The sequence below is a fragment of the Molossus molossus genome, unplaced genomic scaffold (genome assembly GCF_014108415.1).
Source record: "Molossus molossus isolate mMolMol1 unplaced genomic scaffold, mMolMol1.p scaffold_m16_p_3, whole genome shotgun sequence".
NCBI classification, from domain to species: domain Eukaryota; kingdom Metazoa; phylum Chordata; class Mammalia; order Chiroptera; family Molossidae; genus Molossus; species Molossus molossus.
Window position 1 is genome coordinate 118,868,341 of NW_023425366.1, and position 23,678 is coordinate 118,892,018.

The window sequence follows — 23,678 nt, forward strand, 5'->3', positions numbered from 1 at the left end:
ACCTGCGGTGGGCAGCCCCTTGGAGCGGGGAACTCAGGCCAAAGATGGGTCTTTCGGTGTAAGGGCATGTCATAGGGATCCCCCGGCAGTGAAAGAGGACAGGATGCGGGCACGAGAGGGGCTCTGCTAAAAGGAACTCTCAGATTGGGCTGTCCTCCTCTCAGAAAGGAACGGGCCAGGGCCAAGGGTAAAGAAGACCCTTCCCGGTTGCAGTTTGTCCCCTGACCTGGTTGGTTGTGCGGGTGGCAGCCACTCGATGTGTCCCTTTCACGTCGATGTTTCTCTCTCTCTCTCTCTCTCTCTTCCTCTCCCTCCCTCCCACTCTATCTGAACAAAAAATGGAAAAATGTCCTCGGGTGAGGATAAAAAAAAAAAGACCCTTCCCATTAGTCCTCTCCCCGCCTGGGCAGGGTTCCTTAGGATTATCAGGGCCACCAAGAAGCTACTAGCAGGGTCAGGGTCCAGCCATGGCCTCCTCCTGCAGGACTGACAACTGGCCCTTAGGGGGCAGTCCTTCTTGGAATTAAGATTTCATTTCTATCATTCAAAGGGTCTGAAGAAGCTGGCAGATGAGGGTGCAGGATACTGACCCACAAAAATGTCCCCCTCCTTCAGTCTCCTGGCTCCTAACACCCTCCCTACACACCTCCGCTGGTGTGTTTCCTCCACACCAGGGCTTCATCGCTGAGAAGGCCTTCCTCCCCTTCCTTCCAGCTATGCCTTCAGGTCAAAGCCCCACCTTCATCTTCATCTCAGCAGCTGCTGTTTGCTGCCAATCACTCCTGAATGCAAAGCTGGTCTTTGTACATCTGCCTGAAGCAGGAAGTCAGGGTTGGGGGGTGAGGAAGTCAGGGTCAGGTGGTGAGCAGTGCTGGCCCCTCAGGCCTTGCTCCAGGCTCTCCCCAATCTGCATTTTTGGTCCCCAGAGAGGCCACCAGCCCAGAGATCCCCCTCCCTACTCTGCTTACCTTCCAGGCCCATGTAGGGGTGCAATCTACCCCCACCCCCAACTGCCCCAGTCATCCCTGGGCCTCTGATTTTGGGGGAAAGATGAAGGAGTTTCAGAGACCCAGCCCAGCTTCAGCGATGAAGGCCCCAAGAGGGAGGCAGGAAAAGCAAAGGGGGCCAAAGCCCCTCAGGCCTGAGCTCATTGCTCCCAGGAATGGGCAACTACTGAGCGCTTGCTATGAGTCAGGCACTGTGATAAGCAGTACACGGGCTGATTTGTGTCATCATAATTCCATGGCCAGCAGGACCAGTGCCCTATTTACAGATTAGCGAGGTCAGGTGACTTCTCTTTGTTCACCAGAGCGGGATCCTGGCCTAGATCCATCTGATACACAGCTTCTCCCTGTAACCACTGAGCCCCCTGCCACCCATTCCAACAGGCACTCAATTTGGTTCAACCAACTTTTATTAAAATGTCATAGCATAGATCAGGCCTGGAGAAGGAAACTAGGGCAGGCAGGGTGGCGAGGCTGTGAAGAGGGAGGAAGTGAGGGAGGTTGTCAAGGACAGGTCAAGGGTGAAGAGAAGGGAGGGTGGGGCGGGATCAAAGGGCTGGTAGGTTTGGCGGAGCTCTTCCAGGAACTTTCTTGGGACTCCTTAGACCTGGAAGCAACTGGAGAAGTACTCTGCCATGTTGGAGCAGAAACTCATAATCTCACTGAAGATAGACTTCATTGCACTGAGCAAGGAAGCCCATTTCTCCTGCACCCAGGCCAGCACGGCCTGCCACGTCTTCTGCAGCTGCTGTAGCATCTTTTGGAACAACCTCAGTACCCATTCACAAAAGCTCTCCCCGGGCTTCTGGGGCTCTGTGAGACAGGTCAGTTAGTAAGCCAGGACAAGGGGAATAGGGAAACTGAGATTGATATTTAAACAACCAAACACTTTACAACCATCTAGTACATTGTAAAATCCTGTCTTCTTTAACCAAGGACACCTAAGAAAAAATGGTTTAGCCCTGGCCGGGTGGCTGGCACAATTTGTTGGAGCATCATTCCGTACACCAACACAGGTTGTGGGTTTGATTCCTGGTCAGGGCATATACCTAGGTTGCAGGTCTGACCCCATGTCAAAGATCATATAAGAGGCAACCAATTGATGTTTCTCTCCCCTCCTCCGTTTCTCTCTCTAAAATCCATAAGCATATCCTCAAGTAGGATTAAAAAAAAGAGTAAATGGTTTACACTTCTCCTCCCCAAGCAGGAGTAAACAGCATAAATCACCCCACTCAGGGAGATAGATAGCAGAAATGCAATTAATGCTATTTGTACCACCCCACACCCAATGGCTGATGAAGTTAAGGGAATAAATCTCATTTTGGCACATCAGCATAAAGCTAATGAGTATTCTATTGCTATCCTCCCCTAAGATCTCTACTAAACTCCCAGCCTTTAATATATTTTTTATTGATTTTTTTTTTTAGAAAAAAGGAAGAGAGAGAGAGAGAGATAGAAACATTCATCAATCGGCCCTGGCCGGTTTGGCTCAGCGGTTGGAGTGTCGGCCTGCGGTACAGAGAGACCCAGGTTCGGTTCCCGCTGAGGACACGTACCTCGGTTGCAGTTTGTCCCCGGCCCTGGTTGGTCGTGCGGGTGGCAGCCATTCGATGTGTCCCTTCACATCGATGTTTCTCTCTCTCTCTCTTCCTCTCTCTCCCTCCCGCTCTATCTGAACAAAAAATGGAAAAATGTCCTCAGGTGAGGATAAAAAAAATAAAAAAATTAAAAAAAAGAAAAGAAACATTCATCAATCGGCTGCCTCTTGCACCCCCCCATGGGGATGGAGCCTGAAACCTGGGCATGTGTCCTGCCTGGAAATGGAACCGGGACCTCTCAGTCCATAGGACTGATGTTCAAACCACTGAGCCACACCAGCCTGGTTAAACTCCCAGCCTTTAAAACCCTCAAACCCTCAAGACAAAGGACCCAGGAACATGCCCACGCCTTTCTTCCCTTTCAGGTAGTGCATCTCCTAAACTCTAAGGGTTCCCACAAACTTGCAACCAGGGGAGTAATGAGCAGTTGCAGCTTGTCCCAGGCTCACCTCCCAAACCTGTCTCCAAGGCCCCCTTTCTCTGAATTCCCAGTGAGCCAAAGCAGCCCCACCGAGCCTCTCTCCTGGTGCTTCTGTCCCGAGCCCTCCTTGTTTCACCGTCCCCAGCTTTAATAAACGTACTCTCAAAATCACCTGGACTCACGACATGCAATCCTTTCTGCTGGAAGTCCTGTTCCAGGCCCTGTTCCTGTCCGGCAAAACCTGGACCCTCATCTTCAGGGTGGACTCCACTAAAGACTCTGTGACGTACTTCCCGCTGATGTTCCAGAAATAAGGAACTGGATTCCTGTGGGGATGGGGCATGTTCAGGGTCCAGCCGGTCCTGATAGAAGCTTAGCACTAGGCCCAGGTGGTTCATCATTATGAATGAAACTACAGGCAGGGCTTTGACCACCATGTGCTGGGAGAGGAGGCCAGGAGGCTGGTGCCAGGGAGGCTGCCACCTCCTGAGCTCTCAGCCATCCCTTTACCCCTCCCCACCCCGCTCAGGGACTGTGTGCACACATGGCAGCACCAAAATCGAGAGAGAGCAGGGGGAAGGGGAAGCACAGTGGGCTATCAGAGGTGCCTCAGACTCACCTGGTTGTCGTCCTTATACTGAGCAAATAGGGCTTCAATTAAGGCCTCATTGACGTTTTCCTGGGGAGAGGAGGGTGGGGAGGCTACAGACTTGCTCCTGCCTGCTGTGGTCTGTAGTCCCCACATGACCTCCACGGCAGCCAAAAGTTCACCCCAATAACCTGGCCCAGCTAAACTCCTGGGGTCTGAGCTTTGGGGGAGGGACAAGGCCAAAACTCACCTGCAGCTCTTCTAGGCCTAAGTTGACCTATTGGGGGAAAAAAAAGGCTTTGTTTAAATTCCCCCTGCCTCCCTCACTTTTCGTCTTATCCCCTGTTCTCAGCTCGCTGTCCCCTCTTAACTGGTCTAGCCATGTGCTTGGGGACCTGCTCTGTCATCAGTATGCCCTATGACTTGAACACCTCCCTCAGGCCCCCTGGGCTTTAATATCTCCCACCCGTATACTCACCTTCCACAAAGGTATGAATTTTGTCTGGTGTAAGAAATGAGCCAGCCTGAGGTGGCACCTTCATTACCATCATTATCACCATTGTCATCATCATCATCATCATCATCATGCAACCACCCCACCCAAATTGTGCAGAGCACAGGAACAGGAACACTGACCCACCTCCTCTTCTCCATTGGATTGGATTTTATCACAGAATACGTTTACAGACTGGCACTGTAAAAAGAGATACAGTTGAGCAAAGAGACCTAATCCTTCTCTCTCCTGGAATTCAGGAGGGCCAGAACATTCTCAGCCTCCCACAGTAAAACCCAGGCCCCCACTCACCCCCTGTCTATACATGGGGAAGAGCTTCTTACCATTGTCTTTTTCAATTTCTCAATGTCTTCTTTGGGTATCTGTGGAGGTAAGTGACAATGGTCTTATATGACTTTCCAACCCCCAGACACACACACTCACACACATTGACACTCACCATGACACACAAACATACAAGTATGAACATTGGTCTGGAGTGTGCAGGGCAACTTGGTTTCCAGATACCCAACCCTCTACGGTACAAGTGAGAGTTGGCTGAGGGAGGAATTGGCAGTGACCAGCCCTCTCTGAGGTGGCGCCGGACATAGCGGAGCCTGCATCCCGCTGCTCTCTGACTGCTGACCTTGTAGGCCCACAGCACTCCAGGCCCTTTCTCACTCCCAAACCCTTGGCTTAACTGGAGAGGCAGGGATGCCTCATAGATTTCCTCATAAGTCTCCACCTTATGGCCCCAATCTGGTCATCACTGAGCCCTGGATCATTTTATTCGTCACTGATCATTCCATGATCCCATTGTCACAAGTCCCAAAGCACCCTGGAGCATAGCATCAGTTCAACCTCGCGGTTAGGGGGCGGGGAGGTGGTGGTGGTAGGGTGTGGGGCAGGTTGGAAGGCACCACAAAAAGGAGGAATCAACACTGAGGCCAATGTCGTACTGGGCTGCTGGCCCAGGCACCTGAGAAGTCTTCAGTTCCCAGGAAAGCACTGCCCACCCCCCACCTCCAGGGTAGTAGGGTATAAAGGGTCTATGGACCCTCCACTCTCCAGCTCCTCCCACAAACACTTTAGGTCTAATTGTGAAAGTAGCACTTTTCCTACAAGATTCATTGTTTCTCAGTGTGCCATCCCCCACGCACACACACCCCTCCTCACAGGCACAGAGCTTCCTTCCTTCCTTCTGGATGGGAGTTTTGGCCCCACAACCAGAACCTGCTACATCAAGTGAAAGGCTGAGCACAAAATGAAACTGTTGGGTCCTTTGTCAATAATTATTCAAAATTTCTGCCCTGGCCAGTGTGGCTCAGTGGGTGGAACATCAGCCCTTGCACCAAAGGGCCGCATGTTCGATTCCCAGTCAAGGGCATGTACCTGGGTTGCAGGTTCAATCCCCTGCCCCAGCTGAGGCATGTGAGGGAGGCAACCAATCAATGTGTCTCTCTTACTTTGATGTTTCTCTCTCTTTCTCTTTGTCTCTCTCTCCTTGTCCCTCCCTCCCTTCCACTCTCTCTAAAAAAAAAAAAATCAATGGAAAAAGTATCCTCTGGTGAGGATTAACAAAAATAATAATAAGTATTATTATTCAGAATTACAGTATGGTTCCAGCATAGCATTCAACCAACCAGGCTCAGGGCCATTTTGATGACCGAACAGGTCACATTCTCATGACACCCTGCTTCCAGGGATCTCCCATGGCCCAGGGAGGATGGAACCGAGACAAGTGCATGTAGAGAGATTAGCCAGGAAGGGGGCTGGGAGAGGGAACACAGTGGGAAATGGGATTCCAGGGACTACCATCCCCTCATCATTTGCTATCACTCACCTCAAATTTGCACATGGCTGCTCAGGGTTCAGAGGACTGTGGCTTGATGGGGAGGAACAGATGTGAGTAGCGTTTCAGAGGAGCAGCCACTTCCACCAAGTCCCTTTGCCACAGCTCCTTTTGAGGCCTTCAGTGGCCAATCACCTTCCACAACCTCCCAGCACAGAACCTGGCTGTGGTTTCGCATCAGAAAGTCAGCTGATTTCCCAGCAGCAGATCAGGGCCTGGTGGAGGGGTGGAGGAGGACTTGGCCCTATGAAGAATGTGCTGACTGACTGGCTGTGTGTGTGTGTGTGGGGGGGGGGGGGGGCGGGGGGGGCGGGGCGGGGGGTGAGACAAAAACAGACAGAGGGGCAGATAGAAGGAGGAGAGACAGGAAGAGGGAGGTCTAAGGGCTCTGGGGTAGAGGGGGCATATGCCTAAACTCTGACCATGGCTCCTCTACTCTCTGAACCAGGGAATCTCTGAGACCAGAAATGGGCCTCTTCCCTATCCCCCCATCAGCCTCCAGGGCAATGTCCTCTAGGTCTCTTGAACATGGGTGTATCCCAGCTCTAAAGTCCAGAGAAAGTTCTATAGCAGCTCCAGGCTCAGGACCTGCAAGGCCCCTTAGATGGCTTTGACCCACACAGCTTTGCTCACCTCTCAGCTCTTCCCTATTATCCATCTCTGGGACAAAGCCCCACACAGCTCAGCTAAGCCGTTGTCTTGCCCTCTGTATTAGTGTCCCAGTGTGCTGGCGTGTTAATAACCCCATAATTGATGATTGGTAAATTATTGTGCTGCTCCATAATTGATGATTGGGAAAGTCACTGTGTGCCCTCTAGGTGAACCTGTTTAGTCAAAATAACCTCGGTAAATTGGAATACTCCCTGAACCAAGAAGTTGTTGGGAGCTGGCTACCTGTCTGACAGAGTCCACGGAGCCTGAAGGCCTTGAGTCAGAGACTCGACCTTCCCCACAATCTCAAGGAATTAGGCTTGTATTGCGTTTGTGCAGCTCGGGGCTAAGTGTGACTCAATGTACCTTGAAATACCTGAAATACCTGGGTGTGCCTGGGTGTGCCTGGGTGTGCCTGTTATCTGTAAGGCAAACTAGTTCTATACAGCATCGCTGTGGCCCTGGGCATTGTATCAAGAAGATCCTATTTGCCGAAAGGCATAAAAGGCATGTAATAAAGCCTATCGGGGCTGAATCCGAAGACTCTGTCACGGGGTGTTCGGAATCAGACGCCGGCCGGCTAATAAACGGCTCTTATGTGAACTTCAATTCTCCAGTGGTCTTTCTTTGACTCTGTGGCGCCACAACGTTTGGAGGCCCCAGGGCTGGTCTCTGAGAACTCGGGATCAGTCGCCGGTCGGCTTTGCTCTCTATTTGGCTCCGGTGGTCTCCCGGTTCTCTGCACCACATCACCAGGGCTGCCAGAACACAGCACCGCAGACTGGGTGGCTAAATAACACACATTTCTTTTCCCACAGTTCTGGAAGCTAGGAATCTAAATCAAGCTGTTGGCAGAGTTGGTTCCTTCTGAGGGCTGTGAGGGAAGGATCTGTGCCAGGCCTCAATGCTAGGCTGGTAGATGGCTGTCTTCCTGTTCACATGGCATTCTCCCCCATACGTGTCTGTCTCCTAACTTCCCACTGACCCCCCATGACACTCAGCTCCTCCGTGACTGTCTCACAAAGACCACCATTTGAAGACATTTTTTTTTTCTTTATTGACTTTTTAGAGAGAGAGGGGAATGGAGAGGAAGAGAGATAGGAACATCCATGAAAGAGAACATCGATTGGTCGCCTCCTGCATGCCCCCCGACTGAAGATTTGGCCCACAACCCAGGCATGTGCCCTGACCAGAAATTGAACTGGCGACCTCTTGGTGACCTCTTGGTGCATGGGTCGATGCTCAGCAACTGAGTCACACCGGCCAGCCTGAAGACATTTTCTGTTTTATTGTGCACTGTTTCCCTTTCTAAAAATGTTTTTATTGCCCTGGCCTGTGTGGCTCAGTGGATAAAGCATCGGTCCTAACACCAAAGAATTGAAGGTTCGATTCCTGGTCAAGGACACATACCTGGGTTTTGAGTTCAATCCCTGCCCTGGTCAAGGCATGTACAGGAGGCAACCAATCAATGTGTCTCTCTCGCATCAATGTTTTTCTCTCTTCCCCTCTCTCCATTCTACTCTCACTAAAAATCAATGGGAAAAATATCCTCAGGTGGGAATTAACAAACAAACAAAAAAAATGTTTTCTTTGATTTATTTATATATGCCCCTAGCGGGAACTGAACCCAGGACCCTCCGGTCCGCAGGCCGATGCTCCAACCGCTGATCCAAACAGGCCGGGGTTGATTTTTTTAAAGAAAAAGGGGGAGGGGGCCCTAGCCGGTTTGGCTCAGCGGTTAGAGCGTCGGCCTGCGGTACAGAGAGACCTGGGTTCGGTTCCCGCTAAGGGCACGTACCTCGGTTGCAGTTTGTCCCCGGCCCTGGTTGGTTGTGCGGGTGGCAACCACTCGATGTGTCCCTTCACATCGATGTTTCTCTCTCCCTCTCTCTTCCTCTCTCTCCCTCCCACTCTGTCTGAACAAAAAATGGAAAAATGTCCTCGGGTGAGGATAAAAAAAAAAAAAAAAGAAAAAGGGAGAGGGATGAAGAGATGGAAACATCGATGAGAGAGATACAATGATTGGCTGCTTCCTGCACACACCCTACCAGGGATTGAGCCTGCAACCGGGCATGTGCCCTGACCTGGAATCAAACTGGCAACCTCTTGGTGCATGGGATGAAGCTCAACCACTGAGCCACACTGATCAGGCCACTTTACCACTTTTTTGTTATTGTTGTTAATCCTTACCCAAGGATATTTTTTCCATTGGTTTTTAGCAAGAGTGGAAGGGAGGGAGGATGTGAGGGAGGGAAACATCAATGTGAGAGAGACACATTTATTGGTTGCCTCCTGCCTGTGCCTCAACTGGGCAGGGATCAAACCTGCCACCCGGATATGTGCCCTTGACTGGGAATCGAACCTGAGACCCTTTGGTCTGTAGGCTGACACTCTGAATGCTGAGCCAAACCGGCCATAGCAGTACTACTTTTTAGTAGCATTAGTGAGATAAAATCCACCGACAGTACAGTTCAATGCCCAGAACTGTTCAACCATCACAATTAATTTCAGAGAATTTTCATCCTCAAAAAGAAATTCTGCACCCTGTAGCCATCACCCCCAAATCCCCATATCCCTTTCCTCACCAGACCTAGGCAATTACTAATCTATTTTTTGTCTCTATATATTTGCCTATTCTGGATATTTTATGTAAGTGGAATCATACAATATGTTACCTTTCTGTGTCTGAATTCTTTCACTCTGTAATATTTTCAAGGTTCATCTAGGTTGCAGCATGTGTTATTGCTTCATTCCTTTTTATGGCTCAATAATATTTCACTGTATGGATTGACTGTGTTTTGTTTATCCATTCATCTATTTGGGTCATTTCCACCTCTTGGCAAATATGAATGACACTGCTATGAACATTCATGTACAAATATCCATGTGGAGCTCTTGCCAGTTTGGCTCAGCAGTTAGAGCGTCGGCCTGCGATCCGGAGAGACCCGGGTTCGGTTCCCGCTAAGGGCACGTACTTCGGTTGCAGTTTGTCCCCGGCCCTGGTTGGTCGTGCGGGTGGCAGCCACTCGATGTGTCCCTTCACATCTCTCTCTCTCTCTCTCTCTCTCTCTCTCTCTCTCTCTCTCTCTCCCTTCCTCCCTCCTACTCTATCTGTACAAAAAATGGAAAAATATCCTCAGGTGAGGGAAAAAAACAAAACAAAAACAAATATCCATGTGGACATGTTTTTCTCTTGAGTATATACCTAGGTGTGGAATCGCTGTCATGTGGTGACTATGTTTTTAACTTTTTGAAGTACCACTACACTCTTTTCCAATATGGCTGTACTATTTTACACTCCCAGCAGCAGTGTATGAAAGTTCAACTTCTTCACATCCTCACCAACACTTACTATTATGTCTTTTTTATTCTAGGCATTCTATGGGTGTGAATATGGCCCTGGCCAGTTTTGCTCAGCGGTTAGAGCATCAGCCTGCAGATCGGAGAGTCCTGGGTTCAGTTCCCACCAGGGGCACGTACCTCTGTTGCAGTTTGTCCCCAGCCCCGGTTGGGGTCGTGTGGGTGGCAACCATTTGATGTGTCTCTCTCACATGGATGTTTCTCTCTCTCTCTTCCCCCTTCTCTCCCACTCTATCTGAAGATAAATGTGAAAATGTCCTCGGGTGAGGATAAAAAAGAAAAAAAGGAAATGTATATGGTATCCTTCGCCCATTTTATAATTGGGTTGTCTTTTTATTATTAAGTTGTAAGAGTAGTTTCTAGATTCTGGATATGAGTTTCTTATCAGAGATATCATTTGCAAGTCCTTTGCCCATTCTGTGGGTTGTCTTTTTACATTTTGATGACGTCCTTTGAAGAACAAATGTTTTAAATGTTGATTATGAGATTGTACCATTTAAAAGATACTATGAATCCATTTGACCTAGCATTTTTGTGTAGTAGACCTAATAAATTATGTATTATTTATTTATTTATTTTGGTGCCCCTAGCGAGAACCGAACCCAGGACTCTCTGGTCCGCGGGCCTAATAAATTCCAAAGTGCAGAGGAAGAAATGTCCATATAGCACTGAAAGCAGCCTCCAGTTTTACAATGGACACTCCCCTGGGCTCTCCCTACATAACCAACTTTTGAGTTTCTCTCTCTGCTTCCTCTTCCCACTCATTCTCCTTCCATCCCCAACCCTACATCCCATTAACTCGATTCCAACTCCAGGGTGATTCAGGTCTGTCAAGCTCCCACCACCAAAGGTGAATCCTCGTTCAGAAGAAAAGAAGGGCTTTCTCTCCAGTCATTTTTATTGTCCTCGTGGGTAGGGCTGCTAAGCTTTTAAAATACAACTTTCCTCCCTCTTCATACTTTGAAAGGATCCTGACAGATACCCAAATGGTTTTCTGGTGGCTTAGAATTCTCAGATCATGGACTGGTTGAAGACACGCCTGGCTGTTGCCTTCATAGTGGTCTGCTTGCTGTGACCAACCGTAGGCACTCTCTGCTCACTGGGACTGCAGCCCACGATCTCAGCTCCAGGTAGCACTGTGGAGCCATGAGGCTGGATAGCAACCCAAGAAGAGGCCACTGAGTGACTCCAACCATGGGGGTGACCCCTCTCAACCAAAGCCATCAGCTTGGCTCTGTAAGAGACATGCAGAGATTGGCTCCTAGGAGAACATGGCAGAAACACAGAAAAGCCACAAGACAGAGATGGTGTGAAGGACAAACACACGCTATGTGAATGTACAGTAAAATTTTTTCCCATTAGGCAGACCTTACCCCCTGGATTTTAAGAGAATGGCAAGAACTAGCTGCTAATAGATAACCACTGCGTTGTATAGATAACCATTGCTTTGTGTACACCGAAACTGCTTGCTCCCTCAGGCATAACAGCTAACTGCAAATATCTGCTTCTGTACGTGCTTGCCTGCTCGTAAACCCTTAGCCCAAATTCCTTAACAGGGGCTAAGACAACTATATTAGCAACCCACCCCCTGAGCTCGGGGCTGCTCCCTCCTCTGCGTAGGATGGGACAGTGGAGCGTGGCTAATAAAGCTCTCTTAAATTGAACCCAGTTCGGAGTCTGAGTCTGGTCTGTCTTGTTGGTCTACAACAATGGGCCCAGCCCCCTTTGTCATCAGGTCACCCCAGACCACCCTAGCTGGTTCAAATGCAGACTCCTGGCCCCACCCCAACTGAAGATTCAGGGTCAGGGCATGAGATCTGCATTTTTAAGTTCCCTGGGTGATTCTGATATGGAATATTCCAGAAGCACAGTTCCAGAGGCACTGATTTAGATCCTGAATTCTGTGGAGAGTGGGGAGTGAAAGAGATGGCCCAGGTTTCACCCACTCATCACCCAGGAGTGCTGAGGAAGCAGAGACCCTGGATTAAGTAAGTTCTCAGTCCTCTGTCTTTCCATCGCATTGAGCATACAGAGGCCAAGGAGTTCTTTTTGTTTTTGTTTTTTTTTTATCCTTACCCGAGGACATATTTTCATTTTTTGATCAAATAGAGTGGGAGGGAGAGAGAGAGAGAGAGAGAAACGTTGACGTGAAAGGGACACATCGAGTGGTCACCACCCACATGATCCAACAAGGGCCGGGGACAAACTGCAACCGAGGTACATGTCCTTAGCAGGAACTGAACCCGGGTCTCTCTGGACTGCAGGCCGACACTCTAACCGCTAAGCCAAACCGGCCAAGGCACCAAGGAGTTCTTGAGGGAACTGTAGACATCCCAGTGTGGAGGCAGAAAGAGGTTTCTAAAAATAGGTGTCCTATTGAATAGAACAATTCTGGGTCCAGGGTGGTGACCAGCAAGAAGGTCCAGGGGCCAGATTGTGGAAGGTCACCCTTGTGGCCACTGGTGTCACCCAGGATGTGCAGCACTAGTGCCCAGGGGTGGTCTCAGGACTGGGTCTCAGTTCCCCACCCATGTGGTGTTGACTGGAACCTGGTGGAAGCTGGACAGTGTGAGAAACTTCTGGAAGGGGGGGGAAGGGGCTGGGGTTCAGTCTCTCAATCACGCCTGTCTTCTAAAGACCCCAACAGCTGTGAGCCGCTGATGCCAGGCAGAGCTTGGGCTACAGGGAGTCAGTCAGCTGTGCTCTGAGAAAAGCCAGCTATTCCGGGAAAAGGACAGTCCTGCGGAGGCAACTCAAAGTTGGGTGCGGTTTCCAAGTAAGGGAAGCTGAGCGCTTCCTCTGTTGGGTCCCAGGGGACAAAGGCCCAGGTGGACAGCCTTTGTCCTCCCATCCCCAGGGTTTAGCTCCACCCACCCTGGCCCAGCCCAATCCAAGCTGAGCCCGCCCCTACAGGCTCGAGGTGGGCACCCGGCCCCCTCAGTGTTGTGCGGTCCCAACTCAGTGGGAGATGATGGTCTCCACCAGGAGGGGCAGAAGGGGCAGCAGGAGGGGAGTCCACAACCTCCCCGCCGCCTGGTTGATCTCGCACTGGCAATCGCAGGTTCCGGGCTTGAGAGTTGCTTTGGGGGGCCTGGGGGGGCGAGGGCCAGCTCTGGGAGCCGGGCAGTCCAGCCACTGGGGGCCCATGGGTTGGGGGGAGTCCGGCTCGGCCTTGACGCTGCCCTTGGGAAAGCGCCAGTAGTGGGCGCCCTTGCAGAAGTAGGTGTCACCTGCGGGGAGGGCAGACACGCTGCAGGGCTGGTCCAGGCTACCCCAAGCCCCGCCCCCCCCCCGGGTGCTCCCCGGAACCCCCCAGGATGACCTCTAGCCCCAACCCACAGGGTCAGTGGCTTGCACTCCCGGGACTCAGACCTTCCTCACCGGCTCTCCTACCTGTGTTGCTGACGGTGACATCGTCGGGGGAGTGAGGCGCCCCCTCCCAGAGACTCAAGTCTCGTGGGTAGCCAGGGTCCGGGCTCGCCGCCGCCTCGTCGTACCGCCAGTAGCGCTGGCCCCGGATCAGGTAGGTCTTCCCATTCAGTGGCCACGAGAACACGGCGTCCACCTCCTCCCCTGGCGGCAGCCCCAGCTCCGTCAGCGGCCGCGCATTGCCCTCTAGCTGCCGGTCCCGGAACACCCAGAACTGTGGGCCTGCAGGGAGGCGGCTGAGTGAGCAACTGCTCCACGCCCCACGCCCCACGCCCCACGCCCCACGCCCCACGCCCAACCCCGCTCGGGCCTCACTCACCACTGAAGAGGAGGATTCGGCCGTCTCGGTGCCGGGCGTAGGCAGCCTGGATGACATTCACCTTGAGGGGAAGCCCCTCCCAGAAACGGTGGAGCCGGGCAGGCTTGGAGGACACCAGCTGTCCTGAGGGTTGGAGGCGCCAGAACCAGGGGCCTGTGGGGGAAGAAGGGGTGGGCATGGAGCATGAGATGGCAAAAGGTCTTATCCACTGGAGTGTGTGCCTGGGACGTAGTGCTGGGTGGAAGGTCCATCTGGAAATCAGTTTCCAGTGGCTCTAGGGTGACCAGCTGGCCCCGGACTTTCTGTCCGCCACCCCCAATTTGTTTTTTGTGTTTTGTTTTTTCCTCCCAGTTACAAGCAAAAGTTTATTTAGAAAGTTACACAGGTAGAAGAAGTGAGCCAGCTGACCTTCATGGGCTCAGGAAGCAAGTTACAGAGGCAAAAGAAGGGGCCCTTGGAACTAAGGAGAAAGAAAGCAAGAATATAGCCCCCTGAGGGAAGGAGAGGGGGAAAGGTTGGGGCGATCTTCAGAGAAACAGTGTGCGCTGGGGAAAGAAAGGGGATGGGGAAAGGCAGGGCTAGAGAGAGCCACTCCCACACCCCAGTTGGAAAATCCAGCATTCTTTTCAGGCCTGGTGGGTCACCCTAAGTGAGTAGGAAGCCAACTCTGGGGTCAGGGGAGATTCGAAGTGACCTACCTTTATGTATGTATGTATGTATGTATGTATGTATGTATTTACTTACTTACTTACTTAGTTAATCCTCACTTGAGGGTATTTTTCCATTGATTTTTTAAATTATGTTTTTATCGCCCTGGCCGGTTTGGTGCAGTGGTAAGAGCATTGCCTGCGGACCAATGAGTCGTGGGTTTGACTCCAGTCAAGGGCACATACCTCAGTTGCGGTTCCTCCCAGCCCTGGTCAGGTCCTGCGGGAGGCAGCCAGTTGATGAGGCTCTATCACATCGATGTTTCTCTCTGTCTCTCTCTCCCTCCCACTCTGTCTGATGATAAATGGAAAAAATCTTCAGGTGAGGATTTTTTAAAAATGTTTTCATTGATTTTTTTTAAGATAGAGAGGAAGAGCCCTGGACGGTTTGGTTCAGCAGTTAGAGCGTCAGCCCGTGGATCGCAGAGTCCCTGGTTCGGTTTCCGCTATGGGGACTTACCTCGGTTGCAGTTTGTCGCTGCCCCAGTTGGAGTTGTGTGGGTGGCAACCACTTGATGTGTCTCTCTCATGTCAATGTTCCTCTCTCTCTCCCTCCTGCTCTATCTGAAGATAAATGCAAAAAAAAAAAAAAAGAGAGGAAGGGAGAGAGATATAGAAACATCGATGTGAGAGAGAGACATTGATTGGTCACCTCCCGAATGACGTGACCAAGGCCAGGAACCAAATTGCAGCCCAAGTACGTGCCCTTGACCCGAATCAACCCGCGACTCGTTAGACCCTCTCACCACTGAACCAAACTGACCAGGGCAAAGTGACTCACATTTATTTATTTATTTGTTTATTTATTTATTATCCTCACCTGAGGACATTTTTGCATTTATCTTCAGATAGAGCAGGAGGGAGAGAGGGGGAAGAGAGAGAGAGAGAGAGAAACATGGATGTGAGAGAGACACAACGACCAGTCACCACCCTCAGGACCCCAATCAAGGCCGGGGACAAACTGCAACTGAGGTAGGTGCCCTTATCGGGAACCGAACCCAGGCCTCTCCGGTCCGCGCAGGCCGATGCTCCAACCGCTGAGCCAAACTGGCCAGGGCAAAGTGACTCACCTTTAAAGAAGAAGGTTTCCCCACGGATGTTGGCGATGGCATCAAAATTGCCATCACAGCGGTCAGGGAGGGAGGGGCTGAGTAGAAAAGAAGAGGCGAGAAAAAAGGGGTCAGGGCTCCTCTCGCTTTACTTCACCTTGAGGACAGTACTGTGGGCAGCAACTCCGACCATGCCCATCTCGCCTCCCAGGAGGACACACCAAGGGTAGGGTGCTCACCCAAGATCACAAAGCTGGAGGACTCACCTGTCTGGGGGCAGGGCAGGGGGTGGGGGAGGAGGAGCCAGGGGTTTCCTTGTGGGCTCATCATATGGGGTTTGGGGCGGTTTCCCTGTAGAGAGAGTCAGAGAGGTGTGGGTTCCCTGACCTTGCAGCAGAGGCCACATGACAAGCACCCCCCTACACACACAACTCCCTGTACCATAGAGCTGCTGCAGGCCTTCACGGTCATCCTGCGACAGGCGGTATTTGGTGGGATGCCCGACAGGGCCCTGGTAAAAGGGCCTCATGATGGAGTCAGGTGCAGAGGAGTGGCCCAGACCCAGGGCATGGCCAAATTCGTGAACAGCCACAGCAAACAGGTCAGTCCCCTCACCATCTGGGGAGGAAAGGAGAAGGGGCTAGAGCTGTGGCAGCCAGGAAAGAGGCAGCAAGGAGGCCCCTAGGAGCGGGGCTTGCTGGTGGACAGTAACAGCCAGGAGACCCTCCAGAGGTGGCCACAGCCTCCTCTGCCCAAAAGCCTCCCTGAGCCATTTCATCCTTCCTGTATGAGTTCACTTATTTGGCAGATGTTTTTGTTTGGCAGTGGGATACCAGGCTGAAAGGTCCATAGAACAGGTTAGGGGAAGGGCAGGAGGAGACAATCTGGACAGAGGAAGGACCAGCTTACACAGATGCAGGCCTTGCCCTCAGGAAGGGAAGACTATATACAGAAACATGGGGGAGGGGAGGCAGGAGCTTGGGGGTGCATACAGTTCTCTTAAGGAAGCCCCAGCCCTTGGAGTTTCCCCCCTCCTAGCTCCAGCCTGTGATCAGAGGTCCCCACCCCTCCTCACACTTCCCTCTCCCTCTCATGAGTAATGTTGCTCAGTCCCCTTGGCCTCTGGTCCCAAGATCTTCGGAACCCCACCTCCACCCCCATGGTCCTTCCCTCCTCCCCTCTCCTTCAATCTGCCCACATCCTCTCTATCTCTAGCTCCCTCCCCCATCTCTCTCTCCCACAGCCTCCACCACTCCCACATCCCTGGGGTCCCGGCCTCTCCTCCCCACCACTGCAGCCTTCATCCATCTCCTCAGAACTCAAAGCCTCAGCGCGCACTCTCTGACCACAGTCTGCTGGCCTGGGCACCCCCCCTCGCTCCCAGCCGCTCTGAGCACACAGTCCTCTTCCTTGGGGACCCAGCCCAGGCTCCAGAAACAAGCCTCTTCATGCTCCCAGTTTCTGGCCAAATCCCAGCTCCTCGTCCATCTACAAGCTGCCCGCTGGCTCCTGCTTAGCAGGTGAGAGGTCAAAAGAGACAGAGACAGCAAGAGGGCCAGCAGCCCCAGGAGGCATCGATCTCCTCAGATGTTGATCTACTTCACGGAAACCCCTAGCTAGGGTTAGCAGTGTTGAAAGTGGATTTATTGGAAGTGACTTGGTGAACTGAGAAGCAACTTTCTCTCAGCCACTAAAGGCCACTAGATGAGAGCGCAAGAGTGAAATGCATAAGTGATGAGAAGAGTAACAAATACTTGTCCTCGCCCTGGCCGGTTTGGCTCAGCGGTTAGAGCGTTGGCCTGCGGTCCAGAGAGACCTGGGTTCAGTTCCCGCTAAGGGCACGTACCTCGGTTGCAGTTTGTCCCTGGCCCTGGTTGGTCGTGTGGGTGGCAGCCACTCGATGTGTCTCTTTCACGTCGATGTTTCTCTCTCTCTCTCTCTCTCTCTCTCTCTCTCCCACTCGATCTGAACAAGAAATGGAAAAATGTCCTCGAGTGAGGATTAAAACAAACAAACAAACACTTGTCCTCATTCACTTCTGACAAAGCCTCTACCTCCAAGCCCATTTTACAGGCCAGGAAACTGGCGCACAGAGAGGTCAAGTTAATGACAGAGATGAAACTAAAGCTGAGTACTCTGGCTATGCCAGCCTGCTTTCAGCAGTGACCAGATGGTCTTGATCACACTCAGATGTATTAATAAAATCTATTGCTTTGAGTCCTTTTTCTGAGAAACTGGAGGAAGTATGGTGTCTTAGTCAGGCAGATCTCTTTCATCTCTCACCACCACCCCCTCCCTGCCTTGCTTCTTCTTTGGCCACACCCCTTCCTTGCACCCTTCTCATGCTATTCAGCTGGGGGAAATTATCCCACTGTGTAGACCCAGCCTCACGAGATTAGTCTATGGGGATCCTCAACACCTCCTCTCATCATTGCCCTGGGCCTCAGCAGGAAGCTCCTTTGCTCTCTGCACTCACCCTCAATTCCAGGCCCACAGCCCCTCAAATTGCCACCCAGGTCCAGCCCCCAACTCTTGGATGACAAATGCATTTCCTGTTTCATCAAGACAGGTCATTCTATGTAATCTGTAACTTCCTGTGCACCCAGAACTTCATCTCCCCCATGCTCACTTCCTCCCTGCCCTGTTCAAGGACCCTGTCTCGCTCACCTCTTCTAGGACAAGAACAACACCCCACCCATTCGTCCATTCCTGCACCCATCCATGCTTCCATCCATCCATCTGCCTGTTCATCCACCCATGTGGCCATCCATCCATCTGCTAACTCTATTAACTCATCCAGCATCCCTGAGTGGTCAAGACAGCCTCATCCTAAGACAATTCCTGGACCTCTCTGCCCCCCATCCACAGCCCTCTCCTTCCCCAGCAAGGCCTTTGGTCAGTGGTCTAAATTCAGTCCACTTCCTCAGTTCCTCTCATGCCTAGCCTCATTAGGGTCTGGATTCTACCCCCACCCACCAAGCCTACAGGCACTAAGGTCACTTCAATCCCAGATGATCAAATCCAAGCCTATGTAATTTATGAGTCTGGTTTGCCATGCTAACCACTGCTGACCACTTTCTCTTTCACTCTTATTAGTCATCTTATGGCCTGTTCTTTTTCTATTTCTTTGATTCCTCCTCCCCTGACACCTTCCCCTTTACTATGGGGCTCTCCACAGCTCTGTATTTGACCTTCACATTCCACACTCTCCTCCTTAATCAACCTCCCACTACCTCTGACTCTTAGCTCTGCCACCAGGCCCAGCTCTGATTGCAGCTGGCAATGAACAGGGCACTACTCTGTGCTAGGCACTGTGCAGAGCTGGAGGTGAATTACTCATTTAATCCTTAAGTCCACACTACCAGCAGGTAATATTATCCCCATTTCTCAGATGCAAAAACTGAGCACACGGAAGTCAAGTAACTTATGTACATAGCAAGCAGAGGATGCCAGCCTTGAGGTCTGCTTTTCTTTTAGAGAGAGGACAGGAGAGACACTGATCAGCTGTCCCCTGCACGCCCCCTACTGGGAATCAAGCTCAAAATCTGGTCATGGCCCTGGCCCATTTGGCTCTGTGGTTAGAGTGTCGGCCTGCAGACCAGAGTCCCAGGTTCAGTTCCGCTAAGGCTAAGGACCTTATTTGCATTTTGTCCCCACCCCAGTTGGGGTCGTGTGGGTGGCAACCAGTCAATGTGTCTCTCTCACATTGATGTTTCTCTCTCTTTCCCCCTCTCTCCCTCCCACTCTCTCTGAAGATAAATACAGAAAATGTCCTCAGGTGAGGATAAAAAACAACAACAATAAAAAACTCGGTCATGTGCCCTGACCAGAAATCAAACCCACAACCTTTCAGTGCACAGGATGATCCCCAACTAGCTGAGCCACGCCAGCCAGGGCAAGCTTTCATTCTTTTTGTAAAACTATGTTTTTTATTGATTTTTTTTAGAGACAGAGGAAGGGAGAGACAGAAACATCAATGTGCCCTGGCCGGTTTGGCTCAGGGGTTAGAGCGTCGGCCTGCGGTACAGAGAGACCCGGGTTCGATTCCCGCTAAGGGCACGTACCTCGGTTGCAGTTTGGTCGTGCGGGTGGCAGCCACTCGATGTGTCCCTTTACGTCGATGTTTCTCTCTCTCTTCCTCTCTCTCCCTCCCGCTCTGTCTGAACAAAAAATGCAAAAATGTCCTCAGGTGAGGATAAAAAAAAGAAAGAAAGAAACATCAATGTGAGAGCGAAACATCGATTAGCTGCCTCCTGCATGCTCCCCACTGGGGATCAAGCCTGCAACCCAGGCATGCCCTGATGAGGAATTGAACCGGGACCTCTTGGTCCAGGGGACGATGCTCAATCCACTGAGCCACACTGGCTGCAAGCTTTCATTCTGAAATGCTGTGTTACACAGTCTCACTATTGTGGATGATAGCTGCACCTGGCCTTAATGCTCTCTGAGCCTGTGTGCCCATGTCCTGGCTGCCTCCTTCCCCCCAAATGGCTCTCTCTCCCAGGCACCTCTACTAGGCAGGTCACAATGGCTGACTGATATGGAACTAGGAGAGCTGGGCACCTCGCCTCCAAGCAGGATCAATCCTGCGGCACCATTTGTGCTCCAGAGCTCCTGGCAGGGTCAGGCTCCTCTGGAGCTGAGACCACATCTTTGCTCAGCTTCTTCCCCCGTCTTCTCCTGCTTCCCTTTCCCTTGAGAACGTGCCCCTGAGAAACTGCTTGCATACGAATTTCCATCGTTAGCTTCAATTCTAGGGAACTGACCTAAGTCAGAGGAGTCCACGCTCTTTAGAGCAACATACTGAACCACCGATGCACCAGCCGCACCGAGTTCCCGAAAGCACCGCAAACACACTCCCCCACCGGAACTCGCCTTCCCCCAGCCTGCTCCATCTCCGTGCATGCTTCCCACCTGCATTAACAGGACTCTGGCCTCCAGGGGCAAGCACTCCACCCGCCTATACCTTCACCCCCAGGATCCAGTTAGACCCTAATCTTTGCCCATCCTGACCAAACTTCCTTGAGAGCTGCCCACTGCCCTCCATTCACCACCCCCCATCACCCACCACCATCTCTCATATTGACCCTGTAGCAATTTCCTGCTTCCCTGTCTCTATTTTGCTGTGCACTCAGCTAGTTCACTGGCTTGCACTTTGATAGTGTACCTCATCCCCTCTCTGTATACTCCAGGAGACCGGGATTCTGTGTGCTAGCTGGCACTCAGTGTGTGTGTGTGTGTGTGTGTGTTTGTGTGTGTGTAAAATGAACAGGGTCACTGCCTCCAGGAAGCCCCCTTCAGCCAAAAGCTTCAGATCAGCCCTTCCTCTGAGCACCCACAGGTTCAAGGACTTCCCCGTTGTGATTCCCTCTGGTTGTGTCATCATGTGTAGCAACTGCCAATTGCTCTTCTGACTCAGCTACTGGACAGAGCTGGGTTTGTTGGTTTTTTTTTTTTTTTTGGTTTTTTTTTTTTTTTGCCTTTTTAAGTTCTCAGCCCCAGCTCAGAGCTGGGCACCTGACAGGCCTCTGTGATGGGTAATTTTCTATGTCACCTTGGCCAGACTATGGTGCCCAGTTGCTTGGTCAAATATCAGCCTAGATTTTGTTTTGGAGGTTATTTTGTAGATGTAATTAACATCTACAATCAGTTGATTGTAAGTAAAACAGATTACTCGCCATACTGTGGGTGGGCCTCATCTAATCAGTTGAGGGGTTTAAGAGCAAAAACTGAGGTTTCTCAGAGAAAGAATTTTGTCTCAAGACTGCAACATAGAAATCCTGCCTGGGTTTCTAGCCAGTTGGCTTGCCTTACAGATTTTGGACTCAAGACTGCAACATCAATTTTCATCTGAACTTCCAGCCTGTGGGCCTGCCTAACAGATTTTGGATTTGCCAATCCCAAATTCCATGAGCCAAGTCCTTAAAATAAATTACTTCACACACACACACACACACACACACACACACACACCCACTGTTGGTTCTGTTTCTCTGGAGAAGCGCAACTGATATAGCCTTCATTAATAAATGTAATTTAAACTTAATTCTTAAGGATAGACAGACCTGGGGAGAAGTCTGTTAGAAGAAGGGACATAGTACCTTTTGACCCAAAAGTCCAGATTTCCTCATCATCGAAGTGAGTGTCTCCAGAAATTGAATGTTCACCGGGAAAGAAGGCGTGGGCTAGGGTCCCCCCCTGCCCGTCGAAGGGGTAACTGTCCTGATGGTAGGCCCGGGCAAAGTCGATGAGAATGTCAGGCTCTGTTGTGCCCTGAGAACCCACCTCCTGGAATTTGAGGCCTGACTCAATACCCCAGGTGGTCAAGGCATGGTGCATGAGAGTCCGCACAGTCTCCTGATTCAAAGCAGAGCTCTGGGGGAAGGAGTGTATCCTGTGGAAAGAGGAGTGGAAGTAAAGGTAGCCTGAGAGACAGAGACTAGGGCCCAACAGGCAGGCCCAGGATGGGGTAGGCACCAGGACTTACCTCCATGTCAGGGTTCGCTTCTTCCAAACACTGCCACTCAGAGCATAGCGGCGGCGCCGCCTAACCAGCCCAGCCACTCCCAGCACATCGGGCAGAGAGCAGCGGGGCTTATGCATGGTGGCCATTGTCACTGGGTCTGTGGGAGAGGTTGGGGGAGCGGGATCAGCAGGACAACCTACCCTAATCATGGTACCAGCTAACTTTCTACAGGGGAAACAGGTTCAGAGAAGTGAAGAAACTTGCCTCACTTGGATTTGAATCCATGACACTAACCTGAGCAGTGTCACCCTCTGCACCTGGCCCTGGAGGGACTGGCTGCCTCCAGGTGGTACTCAGAGACTCAGACAGGGATCTTGAGGTCCTGCTTCCCTAAGCCCTAACAGTTGGACTCAAGAACAGAGCCCTGGGGGTGCAGTGAAAACTCCTTTCACTGAGGCTGGAAACCCCTGGGAGGTTGCCTGCAATCCATCTCATAGCTCCCAAGACCCCATCATGTCTAAAGAAAGTCTAAAGTCCCCAGGCCAGCTGGGTCTCTGGTTTTCTGTGGCTATCCACCCCTCCCTGGGTTAGAGCTGCCTGGAATCCCCTTTTCCAACTGGGCTTAATTCCCAGAAGTCTCATCTCCAAGGGAAGATCAAACCTCACCTCGATGGTTGAGGTCACAAAGTGTAACTGAGTACATGTAGATGCCAAACACTGCTGGGCAGTAAACAGGACAGGGAAAGACCCTGCCTTCCCTCATAACTAGCCAGGAACCCACCAGTTCTCTCTCTTCCCCATTTAACCCAACAAATGAGCCTCTCAGCTCTACCTCCAAAATGTGCACCCTGGATTCATCACTTCTCATCACACCTTCCACACTAGTCCAGGCCACCACCATCCCTTGCCTGGACACTGCATTACCTCCTTCTTGGCCTCTATGTTTCCCCACCCACCATTTTCCATAAGCAACACAAGAAAATGAATGTAAAACTGCAAAACAAACCAAGTTGCCTTCCTCCTTCAAGCCCTCCCGTGGTTTCTTACTGTGGTCAGGCTAGGTCAGAGGCGGGTTTGGAAAGGGGCTGGGGCCACCTACCCAGGAGGCCAGTCTCAGGCAGCCCAGCGAACCTCTGCATCATCTTGATGGCATCCCGAAGCTTTGCAGGGCTCTGCAGCTGGGCCTGGGCTGGGTGGGGTGGTGGCAGGTAGCCATAGCGGGTGAGCCAGTCCTGGACCATAGAAGTGAACAGGTGAAGTGGGAAGGGCAGGAGGAATGGGACTCTGCTTTCCCACCGCCACCTTGAAAGCCCCACCTCTCGCCAGTCAAGACCTCAAGGCTTCCAGCCCCAGGAACCAGCCTGCTCCCCTCTCAAGGTCCTGGCCCTCCCGCCCAGGGTTTGCCAGTCTTCATCTAGACTCAGGAGTCCTGGTCCCCACTTCCCCACCCTAGTCCCAGTCCAAATCTTCAAATTCGGGTCCCGAACCTGACAGATACAAGAATCCGGGTCCTCAGACCCCATCACCAGTCACTCACTCTTTGGACATTTGAATCAGCCGTCAGCCTGACCCAGGTGTCCGGCACCGGCTTCCTTCTCGCCATCCCCCCTGCAAATCCCAGGACCTGGGAGCCACCGCACTCACCACGCCAAGGCTCACGTCCTGCGCCGCGGGCTCGGGCTCCTGGGCGAGCGCTGGCAGCCGCAGCAGCTGGAGCAGCAGCACCAGGAGCCGGAGCAT

General features: G+C 51.7%; 2 protein-coding genes across 2 annotated transcripts; both read right to left on the reverse strand.

Annotated features, from left to right (window-relative positions):
- Nucleotides 1-1,441: 1,441 nt before the first annotated feature.
- Nucleotides 1,442-6,129, reverse strand: IL32 (interleukin 32). The gene is made up of 7 exons (XM_036279423.1): nucleotides 5,949-6,129; nucleotides 4,450-4,488; nucleotides 4,253-4,306; nucleotides 3,863-3,889; nucleotides 3,643-3,702; nucleotides 3,196-3,349; nucleotides 1,442-1,817 (listed from the first exon to the last, which is right to left on the reverse strand). Exons 1-7 carry the CDS (start codon nucleotides 5,961-5,963, stop codon nucleotides 1,606-1,608), a joined length of 561 nt encoding a protein of 186 aa, XP_036135316.1. The 5' UTR covers nucleotides 5,964-6,129; the 3' UTR covers nucleotides 1,442-1,605.
- Nucleotides 6,130-12,639: 6,510 nt separating this feature from the next.
- MMP25 (matrix metallopeptidase 25) lies at nucleotides 12,640-23,678 on the reverse strand. Its single transcript, XM_036280930.1, has 10 exons — nucleotides 23,583-23,678; nucleotides 23,038-23,170; nucleotides 21,960-22,095; nucleotides 21,574-21,866; nucleotides 15,914-16,090; nucleotides 15,739-15,823; nucleotides 15,494-15,570; nucleotides 13,717-13,869; nucleotides 13,362-13,619; nucleotides 12,640-13,198 (listed from the first exon to the last, which is right to left on the reverse strand). The coding sequence occupies exons 1-10, from the start codon at nucleotides 23,676-23,678 to the stop codon at nucleotides 12,927-12,929; spliced, it is 1,680 nt and encodes a 559-aa protein (XP_036136823.1). The 3' UTR covers nucleotides 12,640-12,926.

What these genes read in the sequence shown, in the direction of transcription:
- IL32 (XM_036279423.1), bottom strand. An exon ending in AGAAATTGAAAAAGACAATG is followed by an intron (nt 4,307 to 4,449) that starts GTAAGAAGCTCT and finishes CTCTTTTTACAG; the next exon opens with TGCCAGTCTGTAAACGTATT. An exon ending in TAGGCCTAGAAGAGCTGCAG is followed by an intron (nt 3,703 to 3,862) that starts GTGAGTTTTGGC and finishes TCCTCTCCCCAG; the next exon opens with GAAAACGTCAATGAGGCCTT.
- MMP25 (XM_036280930.1), bottom strand. Translation starts at nt 23,678, where the DNA reads ATGCTCCGGCTCCTGGTGCTGCTGCTCCAGCTGCTGCGGCTGCCAGCG. An exon ending in GCCTGAGACTGGCCTCCTGG is followed by an intron (nt 22,096 to 23,037) that starts GTAGGTGGCCCC and finishes CCTCTCCCACAG; the next exon opens with ACCCAGTGACAATGGCCACC. An exon ending in AGGCCTGCAGCAGCTCTATG is followed by an intron (nt 15,824 to 15,913) that starts GTACAGGGAGTT and finishes CTCTCTCTACAG; the next exon opens with GGAAACCGCCCCAAACCCCA.